At 34.8% G+C, this 14,982-nt stretch overlaps 1 protein-coding gene across 1 annotated transcript; it reads right to left on the bottom strand.

Annotated features, from left to right (window-relative positions):
• Positions 1-1,895: 1,895 nt before the first annotated feature.
• LOC117918369 (26S proteasome regulatory subunit 4 homolog B) lies at positions 1,896-12,397 on the bottom strand. Its single transcript, XM_034834963.1, has 6 exons — positions 11,885-12,397; positions 10,739-10,984; positions 3,942-4,111; positions 3,640-3,856; positions 3,370-3,510; positions 1,896-2,251 (listed from the first exon to the last, which is right to left on the bottom strand). The coding sequence occupies exons 1-6, from the start codon at positions 12,362-12,364 to the stop codon at positions 2,168-2,170; spliced, it is 1,338 nt and encodes a 445-aa protein (XP_034690854.1). The 5' UTR covers positions 12,365-12,397; the 3' UTR covers positions 1,896-2,167.
• Between the last annotated feature and the right edge of the window lie 2,585 nt (positions 12,398-14,982).

Raw genomic sequence — 14,982 nt, 5'->3', positions numbered from 1 at the left:
ATAGAAGATGAAGATCCTCATGGAGGTGCACAAGATGATTTTGTATTTGATGATGATGATTTAACACCCCTTGATGTTGCTAGAGCTATTGGAGCTAAGGAGGCTAGGTTTGATGCTAAAGTTATAGCAAGCTCAAGCAAAATACCAACATCAAGGGGAATAGATTTAAGCTCTAAAACCATATTTACACTTTCATCAATAGACGAAGATCAAGAAATGATTGATTCAACAAAGGAGGAAAATAGGGAGGACTAAAAATGTAATGATGGCTTTGCAGATTTGAAGGATGTTGATTATTGTGAACAAATTTGTTAATTAAATGTTTTTTTAATGATGTTTTTGAATTTTGGACATATATTTGCATGTTGACAATTTCATTTTTTTATTTGGAAACTTTGCATTTGGATATGGATCAACAATTATGATGCTTAGAGGTTTTTTCTTTTTCTTTTTTTTTTTTAATGTTTTTTGTTGATTAAATTGAAAATTTGGATGATATTTAATGATATATGTGCTTAAGAAAAATAAATAGATATTAAATTAAACCATATTATATGAAATTATATATTTAAATTAGAGTGTACCTCACTTCACTAAAGCCCGCATCTTAGGCTACAACTAGTGCCTTTTAAAACTATGTTCCTAATATTCCTAAGTTTATAATGCAAATGATGTAGGTATGATTTCTCAAATAAACTATAATGCATAAAAGAGATAGTAAAGTGAAACCAAATCATAATATAAACATTATTGTTACATCATAGCGTATTTTTAAGGATTCTATCCTAAGACTTTTCTTGATAACGAGCACTTCACTCATGCCAATCGAAGTACACTAAAGATTTGTTGCAATAGACTAAAATGCCTGGCGTCAAATTTGCTTCCACTCCAACCAACCTAGAAAGAAATTGAGCCCTCAAGATAGTAATCACTTGACAATTCTGCTCTTCATCACAATGTCATCGGTGCCCTTCAATTTGTCATCATCAAGTGCAATTTTTTGGTGTGACAATCTTAAGAGTAGAAGCTCTCTGGGAATCTTGTGCATCATTGTTGAACGAAACATATGAAGGTCAACGTACATTTTACGAGGGAGAAAGTAACTCATAAAGAACTTGAAGTCAGATTTGTGCCCAACGTTGATCAGATTGCAAATGTACTAACCAAACCAATCTCACAAACTGCCTGTGTGACCAACAGTTGCGCATGCGGGGAATGTTGGGAGTAATTCCAGAACCATTTCTTAGGCCTTAAATGGAGAGCATCAGTCCAAGGCGTGAGAAGAATCTACATGTCAGATTGTGTAAATATTGTAAATTTTTGTTATAGCGTAACATAGAAAAAGAGACTACAGCATATTCAAGGCAGTATTTTTCTCCCTGTTCTCTCTTGGATAATCCCGTCTTCCTCGGTTCTTCTTTTCCATTTTCCTTTGAATCCAATCAAATAACATGATTAGGATTCAGATCGTTGGTTTCTTTCAGTCATTCTAAACCGATACAATTATGTAGAACTAGTCAAAGTAGAGAGCTTTATTGATCGAAGTAGAGTGGTATGTATTTTATTTGAAAGATCAAAATCTCACCATGTTTATAAAGGTAGCTTTCTTGATCCAAACAATTAATCATGTAAATTATGAAACTTACGATTAGATTCGCAAAGATCTGATCCCATTCAACCACATCTCGATTCTGGACTCTGGAGCACTTAAGGCAGAAATTCATTCAACTGCAAACCGCCCTTCCTCATCAGGATAGGACCACAAAATGGACATTTCATGTGGTCTGCAAATATCCCACACAACTAAACAGACGGATGGAAGGTGAACCATGAAGAATATCAAGGGTCAGAAGTTCATCACTTGCTTCTAAATTCAAGGGTTTTTGCAAGATCAGTAACTTTAAAATAAAATGTGCGATAACTTAAAAAGATCAAGGGTCAGAAGTTCATCACTTGCTTCTAAGTTCAAGGGATTGCTTCAAAAACACATGCTTTGTCCAATCATAAAGGACTGCTATCATGCTGTACTAATGTGTCTAAAACACAGGGGAAGAAGTGTAACTTTAAAATGAAATGTGCAATACCTAGAAGAAACCACAGAAGGAAAAAAAAAAAAAAAGCAAGCAAGCAATATCCATAATCTTGGAGTACATATGTAGCAGTGTTTTCACATGTAAAGTCCTTCCGGCACCCCTTCTTTCTTCTTGAACATCACCTTCTCCTTTGCCTTCTTGAAGTCTACATGTGTCACCTGAAGCACAGTATTTAACCAGTCAAATTTAATTGGGATCCTGGTCCTAGGTGACTAAAATCAGCAAACATGTAGTCAGGTAATGCATTCAACTTCTTCCTGGAACACCTTGAAATCACAGCAACGCATATGCTACTTTCATAACTTAATACTTGTCAGATGGTTCTTCCCATGGACAACTGGGGAGTTAGATAATTTTTGACGCAATACCTGGGTCCACCCATGTCAACCACTAGAAGTTCTATTTTTTTTTTCTCTATATTTTTGTGTTTTTGTTTTAAGTACAACTAGGGTTAACTTAAAGCTCCTGCACTGAATCTTCATTTTATTGGAGAGATAACATTAGCAGCAGAACAACAGGCCAACAACACCAAACAATCAAAGAAACTGGGCCTTGGAATGAAGAAAGTGAATCTCTCCTCTAACGGGTTAGTGCCCAAATTTAAAGGGGTCTAGTATGGTTGAGAAAAGGATCTTAACAAACTTTAAGGCCTCTTGTCATAGAAAATGGGTTTTTTTAAATGGATGATGAGCTGAGATGGTCAGTTTGCCAAGGAATTTATTTTACCTGCTTCCCATCCCAAGAGCCAAAGGAAAGGCAAATAGTCTCAAAGAACTTTATTCTTTCTTGGCACTAAATTGTTGAAAATTAGCTTCAAAGTTGCGGATTCAACAACTTCAAAGATTCATTAACATTTTGAGGGTTTAATCATATATTATAGTTTAGAAAGCATTCCTTATAATCAAGAGTTAATGATTAAGTGCATATACCTAAATGCAAGCAAACTTCTCACCAAATAACAATACTTACCTTACTGTGGACTTTTTTCATTTTCCTATTTATATATATTCCCTGAAGGATCTCTATCTTCTTTGTACATTTGCCTTTTTTATTAATGATACTTCTGTTGCCTATTAAAGAAAATTCACTTGCTCTGCAAAACTATACTCCCAGTTCTAGTGAACAAGCAAAATGCAACCCCAACCTCTCCCACACATGCAAAAACAAAAAGGGGAAAGAAAAAATCATACATGCATGCAGTGCTCACACATACACAATTATTAGTCAATGGAATTTCCTTCCTTGCTATAAGAGGAAATAGAAGAGCAAGCCTCACCTTCATACGCCGTTCTCTTAAAGCAAGCAAACCAGCTTCAGTGCATATTGCCTTTATATCAGCTCCAGAAAACTCATCCTTAGTCATAACAAATTCTTCCAAGTTAACATCATCAGCCAATGTCATCCTTGATGTGTGTATCTGCAATTTAAATAAATGAGATTTGCTTAGTAATAGTAATCAAGCCAGGTTTGGTGATTCAGTCGTCACAAGAAGTTGGATGAAAATATAGTGAATATTGCATTTGCATAATCTTAAACACACATGTACCTGGAAAATACGTCTTCTTGTTTTAATGTCAGGAAGAGGGAATTCAATCTTCCTATCTATTCGACCAGGCCGAAGCAAAGCTGGATCCAAACTTTCAATTCTGTTTGTTGCAAGAATCACTTTGACATCTCCCCTTGAATCAAAACCGTCTAACTGGTTTAGCAGTTCCAACATGGTCCTCTGGATTTCACGTTCACCACCTGAGTGAGCATCATACCTGCAAGGAATATTTGATAATTAAAAAAAAAAAAAAAAGGAACTTGAAAAATATGATTTTTCATCACTAATGTTCATTGACTCACCTCTTTGTACCAACTGCATCAATTTCATCAATGAAGACAATTGAAGGTGAGAGATCATCAGCAACTCTAAATAACTCCCTCACTAATTTTGGCCCATCTCCCAAATATTTTTGAATTAACTCACTGCCAACAACTCGTAAGAAAGTTGCTGATGTAGAGTTTGCAACTGCCTGAGTACATAAATGAGAGTTGCAAGTTTAGAACGATTTTGACACAGGGAAGCTACTCTGATCTTCAACTAAACAAGAATATAAGAAAAGTAAATAACAAAGACACTATCATCAGAAAAATCATAAAAAGCAAGCAATGTGAGGTACAGCTCCTGTGGCATGCTCACAGCTGCAAAAATGCAACCTTTAACAACATGCACAACACTAATACAGTGCACATGTGGATAACTGAACACATGACACACAATAGCACACATTAAAAGGAAAAATGAAAAACAAAACTTCTAATACACAACTCTATAAACCCAAAAAGTTCCCATCTACTGTTCACTTATATGATAACATTTATAAATGCTAAGTTATGACTGAACCAAACACCAGATATCAAGCACAAATAAACATATCTACAAATCAATTTTTTCATATGGTTATTCAACGTATATGCAACACAGCACCCAAATTCAACGATTTTTCAGGCATGTATGGCTTTGAGATGTGGCATACAAAAATGCCCTGAAGCTTACTCAACATGTGCAGCTAATAAGGACCAAAGGCATAAGATACAAAACCATGATTAAAAAAGAACACAATCAAGCACCCCCAAGGTTCACCATAGAACAAGTATACCTCAAGGTACATCATTCATAGTGGAGATCAAAGTGTAAACAAGGGAAAAACACATCAGAAAATAAAGCTTAATTCACTTTCACCTTTTAATTTTTCACATGATGCTGATGAGCTTTTCTTTTAATTTCTTCTATTCGCTAATGTTGAATAAGTTTCCTCCTCAATTTTTTCTATCCATTAGATTACAATGGCATCCATCATTTTCTTTTGCTTTAGCTTATCCTATTTGCTTATATTTCTTAAGTTGGCTCTTCACATTTCTTTCTGCTAGATCATAACTGTTGTCTAATATTTTTCTTCTTTTTTTTTTTTCTTTTTTTTTTTTTTTTTTTTTTTTTTTTTTTTTACAATAACAGTATTTTCAGTAAATTGGTAGAATCCTATAATGTTGTTTTCATTTAATAACTAATGATATCTGAGAGACTGATTTAGTGCTTAAGCTAAATCTACAGTGGCTTGATTCCATGGGTATTTTAACTCTTGTTTATCTATTTATTTATTTTGATAACAGGGAATTGATAACGGCTCAAAGGTACACTTTCTTATGGGATTTTACTATGCTTTTATACACAATTGAGTTGTTATCATCACTTTTTATGCCATACTTATTGTTAAGCTCTAGTTTGTTACTCAAATTGTTTTCATAATGTTTTTGCATAGGTAAGAATAAATAGACTTTGGCAAGCTTGTAGATATGCTTCTGGAGCCTATCTACTCAAACTTGTCACTTGGAGTAGTAAAACATCAATCTAGGAAAGTGTTTGATCACTTGGAGTAGGCCATTCCAAATTTCATGCAAGGCTGCATTATTTCAAATGGGGAGAAGAGAAGTTCAAACAAGCTACTCAAACTTGTCCAGCAGCATACCGCCACTTTGCATGGAGGAAGGTCAGTTCCAATGAAGCCTTCAAACCGTGCCAGCAAATGACTGTCATTTTGAATAGAGTATGCCAGATTCAAGTAGGCTCTTCAAAATGCAGCAGCATCAGGTATTAACTTTGAATGGAGGACTACCAATTCGACGAACCCATTTCAAAAGCTTCAGACCATTTGAAATTACACTTTTCAGCCACTCCAACTTTGAACAGGCAACTCAACTTCAGATTCTTGGCCACAACAGCTGTGATTCGAATTTTGCAACTTCAAGCATTCTCAAGCTTATGAGAAGGTTCTTGCAAGGATCTAGAGCCCTATGAAAACTTGCCAAATGTCCTAGAATATGGATTTACTATAAGTTGTGATCTCTTGCATGAGACTTGTAGCTCATTTTAAGTTGATGGTGTCGTAATTGACATTCTCTCCACCTATTTTATTTTCTTGCAATTCATTTCATTTTCTTTCTTGCGAAACACTAGTTGTGAGAGCTTTTCTCCACCTATGAGAGGCTAAGGTGATGTTTGTTTTTTGTCTCAAATCCAAAGAGCTTTAACTTAACTTAAATCTAAATATTACTTAATAGTGTAAAGTTTTTTTTTTTTTTTTTATAGGTAAATAGGAGAATGGATTAAAAGGCGCTAGCAAAAGGTGCAGCCAAGTACATACATAATTTACAAAAAAGGCCTAAAGGCTAGCAAGAGAAAGAAGGGGCAAAGATAATACAAACCACCCAAACAGCAAACAAACCTAAACCCCTAGAAAGTTGGCCCCCTTCCCCTTGACAGTGAGAGGAGTTCCATTGTAATTCACTAAACAGTCAAGCTTTCGGATTTCCCCCTCCAAACATGAAGATGAAAATTTCCTACTTCCCCTTGAGACCTTAACCCTGTACTTTTCTTGACTCCATTTTCTTCAAAAAAGCAGTAATTTCCTTTTCAAAACCCACCAGCTAGCAGCCCCAAAAAACTACTGAACTCGGAAAATGTGCTGGGTATAATTGCAGAGCAAAACTCCTCCCCCTCCAACCAACCACCTACCTTTCATCTTCTCAACCTTACCCACCACTTCCTTACTCAAGGGACCCTTCTCTTCATTCCCCCGTGAGATCCAACAGCCTTCCATCTTGGAGCATCATTCGAAGCAGCCGAGATCCCAAAGAAAAAGACCCCATGAGAGACGCCGGCCTTGCCAATCTAACCACCCCATCAGCTAGAGCAGAAGGCCCAGCCGGAGAAGAAGAGAGCACAAGTGAGGACTTACCTTGAAAACCAACTGCTTCATTCACCCCCAAAATTCACTCCACTGGACCCTGAACCTCTGTCTTTAGGAGAGGGTCATTGAATAGCTCCAAAGAAGGAGCAGCCCTACTTTCCTGTGCACTTAAACACATGGGTTCCAAAGACGAGGGCTGGGGTATGAACGGCCCAAACTTAAGAAGCCCAACCTAGCTCCCTTTAGACAATAAAAAAGGGGCTTTGGGTTGGCCGAAGGAGGACCCATGGGCCTCACCAACAAATGTTGGCCTTCTAGTCCCTCTTTCCTCCAATGGGCCCAAGCTGAGACAAGGCCCATTTGAAAGGCCCACTGCCTCAACGGTCTGCCCAATAGGCCCAGGATTTGCAGCAATGCCCATCCTATTAGCCATGGGAAGAGGCATTGAAGACTTGTCAGTCTCCATCCTTGCAGCAGCACATCCTTACCCTCCTTTTGCAAAGTTCCTCCAATCTTCCTTCGACACTTGGACTGTTACCTTTTCAGAGGACCACCTTCCACTTTCTCTCTGGCGTGTGACCCAACCTCACCTTCTTCTCCAGCCCCCAATCACTGTAACTCAGAGGAGGCTCCACCTTGCTCCACCAAGAAGGGATCTCCCACCATAGCTGAACCGCAAAAACAGAGGTACCCACCACAACCTGCAACGAACTTGGAATTTTCTACCCTCTAATCCCAACCAAAACTCTGGCACTACAGGTTTCTATGCTCCACCATGTCTTAATCAATAGCCACAAATTTCCCACAAGCTTATCCTAGTCTTTTAAATAAAACTTTTCCCCAAAGATGCAAGGGGAGTCCTAAGATTCTCACCCAAACTTCACATTCATCCCTATCCTCCTTGAGGCATCCAACCGAGGGGTTCCACCGCTCCAAGAAAAAACTTTTATGTTGAACCATTTCACACCCAAGTGAAGCACCCTCTCAGCTTCGCCAACACCTTTGAACTCAAAAAGGATTAAAGGCCCTCCCAACAAAGCTAAATGGAGCTTCCCTGTCAACCGCCAGCTAAACTGCGCCCATTTTTTCAAGACACCAAGGTCCGAGGGCTAATTAAACAGCCCCACATCTTCCTACAAGACTTCTTTTTAGAGTTTCCTCATTTTTTTCGAACCTCCTTTTCCAATTCGATCCATATAGCGTTACAATGCTCAACAAAACCACATGACCCCGCCTCTATTATTGAACCCTCTTTCCTTTCGTTGCCCTCATTAGGGGCCAACACCTTCCTAGAAGCAAAAGGCTCCTCCTAATAGTGTTAAGTATTAAGTAATATTACTTAACAGTCTGATAAAAAAAATATTACTTAATAGCGTTAAGCATAAAGTCATTGGTTAACTTTTTTTTTTCACTTAAGCTTAAAAGCGAGTCGCTTTAAGACTTAAGTCATTTTTAAAACTGTTTGTTTGTAAACTCATCACTTTTTATAAAACAATTTTGTTTTAATAGAAAAAATAAAAACTTTTTACTTTTATTTTAAATCATAAAGCAACTTACTATAAGAGTTAAGCTATGTGTGTGTGCAAGTGTGTGAGTGTGTTTTAAGATCGAATTAGCAATTGAGATTTATGGTGGAATTAGATCATATTGATAATAATTTTTATTTTCTCTCTAAAATTGTTCTCTTTTAAATTGTATCTAATATGAATACAATGTATGCTTTGAAAACCTTGATGCTTTCATAATGTTAGATTGAATTTGTTATAGATAACATTAGGAGATAATTTGAGATAAAAGCTGAGGTTAGTGTATAAAATGGATAACTAAAAGAGTGAGATCTAACTTTAGATTGGTTGATAACCTAGACTAATTGCAAAATTTAATATTGGTGTTGATGAATTTTATGCTTCTCATCACAATTGATGAAAAATAGATTGAAATCAAGATCAATTGCCATCATAATGATCAAGAATCATATTAAATGTAAATCTGAAAAAATTTTCATTGATATAGTTATCTGCAGTTTTTTATTGATCATTCTACATTTTATATATATATATATATATAGGTGGCATTGATCATTCTACCAATTTACACTCCATTTTTTAACTTTTCTTTTATAAGTCACCTTAAATTCACAACCACTGTTTTGAAGAATACCTTTTGCATCCTGATTTTTTACACTTTTGAGGCCATCAACCATCCATCCTTGGGGATAATACTTGGACCACTCCACTATGGTAACCAACTTACTAGTTTGATCAAGGTGAGCACTACACTGAACGAGTGCAACCTATTTTGGTGAGCATTTGATCACCAATCCACCTCAACAGTGAGGCATGTATCTCAACAGCCAGAAAAGCAAATCTTTGGTAATATGGACCCACCCTCCACAACTAAAATGCTAGGAACACTCAAACTTATGACCTCAGGTTCATTACTAGAGGTTACTACAGCTGAACTACAGCTTGAGAAACTATTTTAACTCTTGTTTATGATTTGAGGGTTTTGTTTCCTTGATAGGAAAAGGAAGCAAATTGTATTAATAGAAACAAAGATATTAGAGTGTACAAGGATGAGATACCATTTGACCAATATATTTTATTTGAGTGTTTCAATTCTGATAGGTTAACTGGATTACGTTAGAATTAATTGATTAAAAGGGATGGAAAGATCCCAAATTTGTAAATCTAACCTCTCCCACTTTTGAACTTGAAAAGTAACCTATTTTTTATATAAATGCTCTTCAGCATTTCAATTATTTACATGTGAGTTTAAAAGGAGAAGAAAGTGAAGGTATTTTTGTCAAAAATGAATGTTTTTTTTGGCTGAAAAAAAGTGGAGGGTTAGATTTACAAATTAGGGATAATTTCATCCCTTTTATTCAAATAGCCCATTAAGTTATTCATAATGCCATAAGAAAAAATCTACAAACAAATCCTATCATGGAATGGAAACATCTCCTATGCACTGTAAAGTTTCTGACTTGAGGGTGTTGCTTAAAAATGATTTCCAAGTTCCTAGAGACCAAATTTCCTTTTTTAAACAAAAGAAAAGAGGCCTCTCTATTATTGGATTGGGTAGTTCACTTGGCATGATGTCTATTCTAGAAGTAAGCCACTTGGCCTCTCTTAAAAATTTAAATACAAACCGAACCTCCAAGAACCTGAACTTCCCGCTGATTCCATTGAACTCCTTGCACTAATATATCCATCTTCTCTATGCTTGCTTGTGATCAAGTGGGTGAGTTATTACAATTTGCTTTTATAGATCAGTTAAATAACATAAGGCAGCAAAAAATTTCAAATTGGAGTCTTGAAACATGTTAGTGTACCCAAGGTGTTATCATGTGCCAAGATGGTCAACTTTTTTTTTATATATATAAATTATTATGCTGACATAGACACTGCAACAATGAAACAATTTCTAAGAGTTCATTATATAATAACCCATTCAGGGTTAAGAGATATGTATAGAAATCTAGATAACAGAGGCTGCAGTTTCTTTCTTTCTTCATCTTTTCAATCATCCACGTATTCAGTTGAAGTGAAGTATAAGATAAAAACTTATGACCCATCCATGCAATCATTTCACAAGGCTAAGCTGAAGCAAAACATGAGGCAGACTTAAGGCCCAACCATATGAATAATTTAGTGATCTCTGAAACTTTTGGGAAGAAAAACACTAATCTGCCTCTCGGTTCTCATGTGGCATTAACTGATAAAGAGACAACATTACATCATGCCACTATGCAAGCAAAGTTTTACCGCTCAAGTGAAAAGTTGTCATGTTAATGCCTATTCTAGTTTAACCAAAATGAAAGGATAAAGAGGATGGCACAATCAGAGATAAAAAAAATGGCAGATAAATTGTAATGCACCAGTTTGATAGGAAGCAAATATGAATACACACCTTTGCAAGCAAGGTCTTTCCTGTTCCAGGCTCTCCATATAGTATGACCCCCTTAGGAGGCTTGATACCAATGTCCTCATACAGTTCAGGATGTGTTAGAGGGAGTTCAACTGCTTCTTTGATTTCCTGTATCTGGGCATCTAAGCCTCCTATGTCAGCATATGATTCCAATGGAGCCTTCTCAACTTTCATTACGGACACCATTGGATCAACTTCATCTTGGAGAAGACCAACAACAGAAAGAACCTGATGAGACAGCGCAAAGTAATATAAGAACCTCCTGAAACTATGATGGTGAAGGAACTACATCTTCGATGTGAATAAGAATGCATAACTATAAAACAGATGATGATCATCAAATCATATATCAGTTTATAGTAGACTACTTGCAGAGCCCTTGAAGGGCCAGTAACTGCTAGTCTGCCACCACCCAATAATACACACTCCACAATGTTTATATTGCTGAATGAAATAACAAAGTAAATAATTGCAAAATCATCTTACAATGTAAAGCTTCCAGTAAATATGAAGATCTTACAGGAAGGACACATTAACATGGCCACATCATAACCAGCTCATGTTTTTTTGGTTTCCCAAGCCATCACTAGACTTACATTTTCATAAGCCAATGAGCCTAGCATCTCTACGATGAAAGGTCAGGACACTGCCGGCTATGCCTAAATATATATATATATATACTTTTTTTTTGATAGAGTTAACAAAGAATTTCTTTTGCAGAGGTTCTCTAGGAAGTGCATTTCTTCTAATTCAAACAGGTAAGAATCAAATCCATAACCTCTTAATGGACCACATCAGCTCGAAAAACAGTAAATGAAACACCCTAATCAATCTGAGCCATATTTCTCAATATGGAATTAGTACGAATACAAATTTTCAAGCAAAAAAAAAAAAAAAAAAACCCTTAAAAACTCAGAACTTTGTGCTTCGTTCTCGGTTAAACTTAGGACGCTTTTGGTCAATTTGCGCCTCTGAACTGGAACCAAAATGCCCTAATTCCAAATAGCAAATTTCCGTTCCTTCACAAAACCCCAAATCCCAAATAACATTTCCACAATAAAACTAACCTTTTCAAACCAAGAATTTCAAATCAAATTCTCCCAACCCCAAACCCTAAAATCCCCATACCTTATTGTGCATAAGAATGGCGCAACCAGGCTCGAGCTGATCCTTATCAACAAACGACAAAATCCCCACATAATACTCCGGACCCACAGACGACGACACGATGGCGTGGTTCTCGTCAATCAGCTCCTCCAGATTCCCTACACTCATCGGAGATCCACGCAGATCATCGACCTTGGATCTATCCTCCTCAGTCTTCTCCTCCTGCGGCTTCAACCTCTCCTGGTTACTGACGAACTCCTCCTCCATTAGAAGATAGTCCTTGATCCGCTCCAGCTTCAGCAGCCTAAGCTTGCACTTGCTCAGAGGCGTCACCGTCGGCAGCCGCGCCGCTGCCTCCGGCCCCTTTTGTTTACGTTGCTTCCGGCCAACTCTGGCAGGCGGAGCCGCTGGCTCGAACTTTTTCTCCTTCTTGTCGCCATCGTTCTTTCTGTCGCCCGGCAGACCTTGCCGATTCAAACCGCCGGAAGCTCCCTGACCCATTGTGCTTCGAGAGAGATTTGAGTTGTCTTTGTGAACAAGAAACCTTGTGCATACAAATACGTGTAATATATCTACATAGTGGGAGTTGCTATTGGGCCGGGCTTCATCATTTGGGCTCACCTATTTAATTAGAAAGATGGATACTTGATCTTGGGTTATGGGTTCAAGTGGATTAGTTCAACATAAAAAGTGAATTTGTCCTTTAAAAAAACGAGGTCGGTGTAAAAATAAAATAAGTGATAAAAAAATGTCTTATTTTTATATTTAATTTAAATAACTATTTTTTAAAATAATAATTTAAATAAATAAAAAATCCCCTCAACTTGTGGGTTGGGAATTTTTAAAAATTATTCTTTTGTTATTCAAAAAATAAGTAATGAAAAAGCATGAAGCTAACTGTTAGTTTTTTTTTTCTTTAAAGAAAGAATATTATTTTTAAAAAAATTATGAAAAAATGGTTATTTAAAAAATAAAGTCACCAACATCAAGGCTTAGGTCATGCTTAGGCTTAAAATGGCAATCCAAGCCCAGTCCTAGAGTGGTTGAGATGAGCTATGATCCATCTTGACCATAAAAATTTGAATGGGCTCCAGTTGGGCCGACTTCACGGCTTGAATTCATTCATTAGGATTGGGCTTTAATTTTATATTTTGTTGTAAAAGAAGAAAAGATGTAAATAGGAATTTAGTAGGATAAATTCAAAGAAATATTCACTCCGAAATTATAGTTTCAGTTATAACAATTACAAAAAATGTTTTCACAATAACTATGAAGTTACATAGAGGAAGGATTTAATGAGAGATATGAAAAGATTGATGAATTTATGAATATTTAAATAGCACTCCCCATAAGATATTAGTTACTTCGGGTAATTAACATCTTACTAAGAAAAACTTAATGCATGTTTGATAACTATTTTTTAAAATAGTTCTGAAAAATGGGTTTTAAAACAAGTTTTGAAAATTGTTCTTTAATATTTTGTAAAACAAAAAATTGTTTAGAAACCTAAAATATCTTTAACATATTTTAAATATTTTTAACTTTATTTTGAAAATAATTTTTATGTCTAGTATTTTATTTTTAATCATTCTACATGTATGTATAATTATTTTTTAAAACAGTCATAAAAAAATAAATGAAAACAATATAAAACAATTAAAAAATAAACACCATATTTTATGTTCTTAAGAATAAAAAACAAAAAACAGTTTTTGATTATCAAACATGTTTTCCTGTTTTTTTCTTTTTTTTGTTCTGAAAAATAAAAAATTGTTCTAAAATATATATATATCTATATATATATAAAAAAAAAAAAAAAAAAAAAAAAAAATATATATATATAATATGTTTTAACAAATGAATCAACCAAAGTGGAAAAAAATCCTCCAATCCTCAAATGACCTATAGTAGTTCAAGGCCCAAAATTTTAATTAGTAGTGACAATTTGAGTTGATGGCTCATGTTCGAATTATGTCAAGACTTGGAGATTCTACTAAATAGATACAACTAAAATAATAATCAGATTAAAAATATAAATTCAAATTGACCTAATTGTTAAACGAGTAATACGTTATGTAACCTATTTAATCCATTTAAGAATTAACTTCTCATATTTAATAATCAAGTTGAATTATGTCTTATATAAATCGAAATGATGTTTTAACATGTTTATCACTCAATTAAAATATTTATTTAAAAGTAAATTTAAAATGAATTAAATATGAGTTTAATATTTTTATAATTATAATTAAATTAATCAACATGACAATTAAATAAATCAACTCAAATCAAATTCAAATTATATAGGTTAACCCAAAAAAAACTTATTTATTAAATGAATTATACAGATCAACACGAATTTGACCCAAACATGATTATACCAACTCAAATGAGTGAAAAGTGTGTTAGTTTGAGTTGTGTTGGTGAATATAATTAAACTTTATCCTCCCTGATGTTTCTCAAAACATACCAAACTCTTATATCTTTACATTATAAAATTGAAGAAAAACTCTTATCAATGATTATATGAAAAATAAAAATGATAAAAAAATCCATTGAACTAAAGTAAAATGTAAAAATATAATTAAAATTTAAAACTAAAAATATAAAAATAAAATATTAATTTCCCACTATAAATTTATAACTTTTTTTTTTAATACTTCTTGTTTTCTTGTACATTTTTTATACACTAATATTTTGGTTGATTTTTTAAAAAGTTGAAGAAAAGAAGAAATTAAGGGTGAAAACTCCATACTTTTTAATACAAGTTATTTTTTTTTTATTACAAAACCAAAGTTTCAAAATAAAATTAAAAAAATCCTATAAAATTATAACTTTGTATTATTAGCTTAAAACACAACACTTCTCTAAAGGGATGATAATTTCATGGGTTTTTCGAGTCGCCCGCCTTGCCCTGCCCATGTTAGGACAGTGAAGACCCCTCATTTTGCACTTGACACATATAGGTTACTATTCAAATAAATTATTGTAATTCATCGACTTGTAGTCTCCGATTCTTCCTCGTGAGCTTCTTGGAGGACAATTGTGGAATTTTGTTGTAATCACATAAACCTTTGAATTTGTAGCTTTAAGGTTTTCTGATTGTTCGAACTTATCAT

This window comes from Vitis riparia, chromosome 7 (assembly GCF_004353265.1).
Source record: "Vitis riparia cultivar Riparia Gloire de Montpellier isolate 1030 chromosome 7, EGFV_Vit.rip_1.0, whole genome shotgun sequence".
Classification (NCBI taxonomy): Eukaryota; Viridiplantae; Streptophyta; class Magnoliopsida; order Vitales; family Vitaceae; genus Vitis; species Vitis riparia.
Note: the sequence above shows the minus strand (reverse complement) of the source record. Positions and strands in the feature narration are given on the sequence as shown.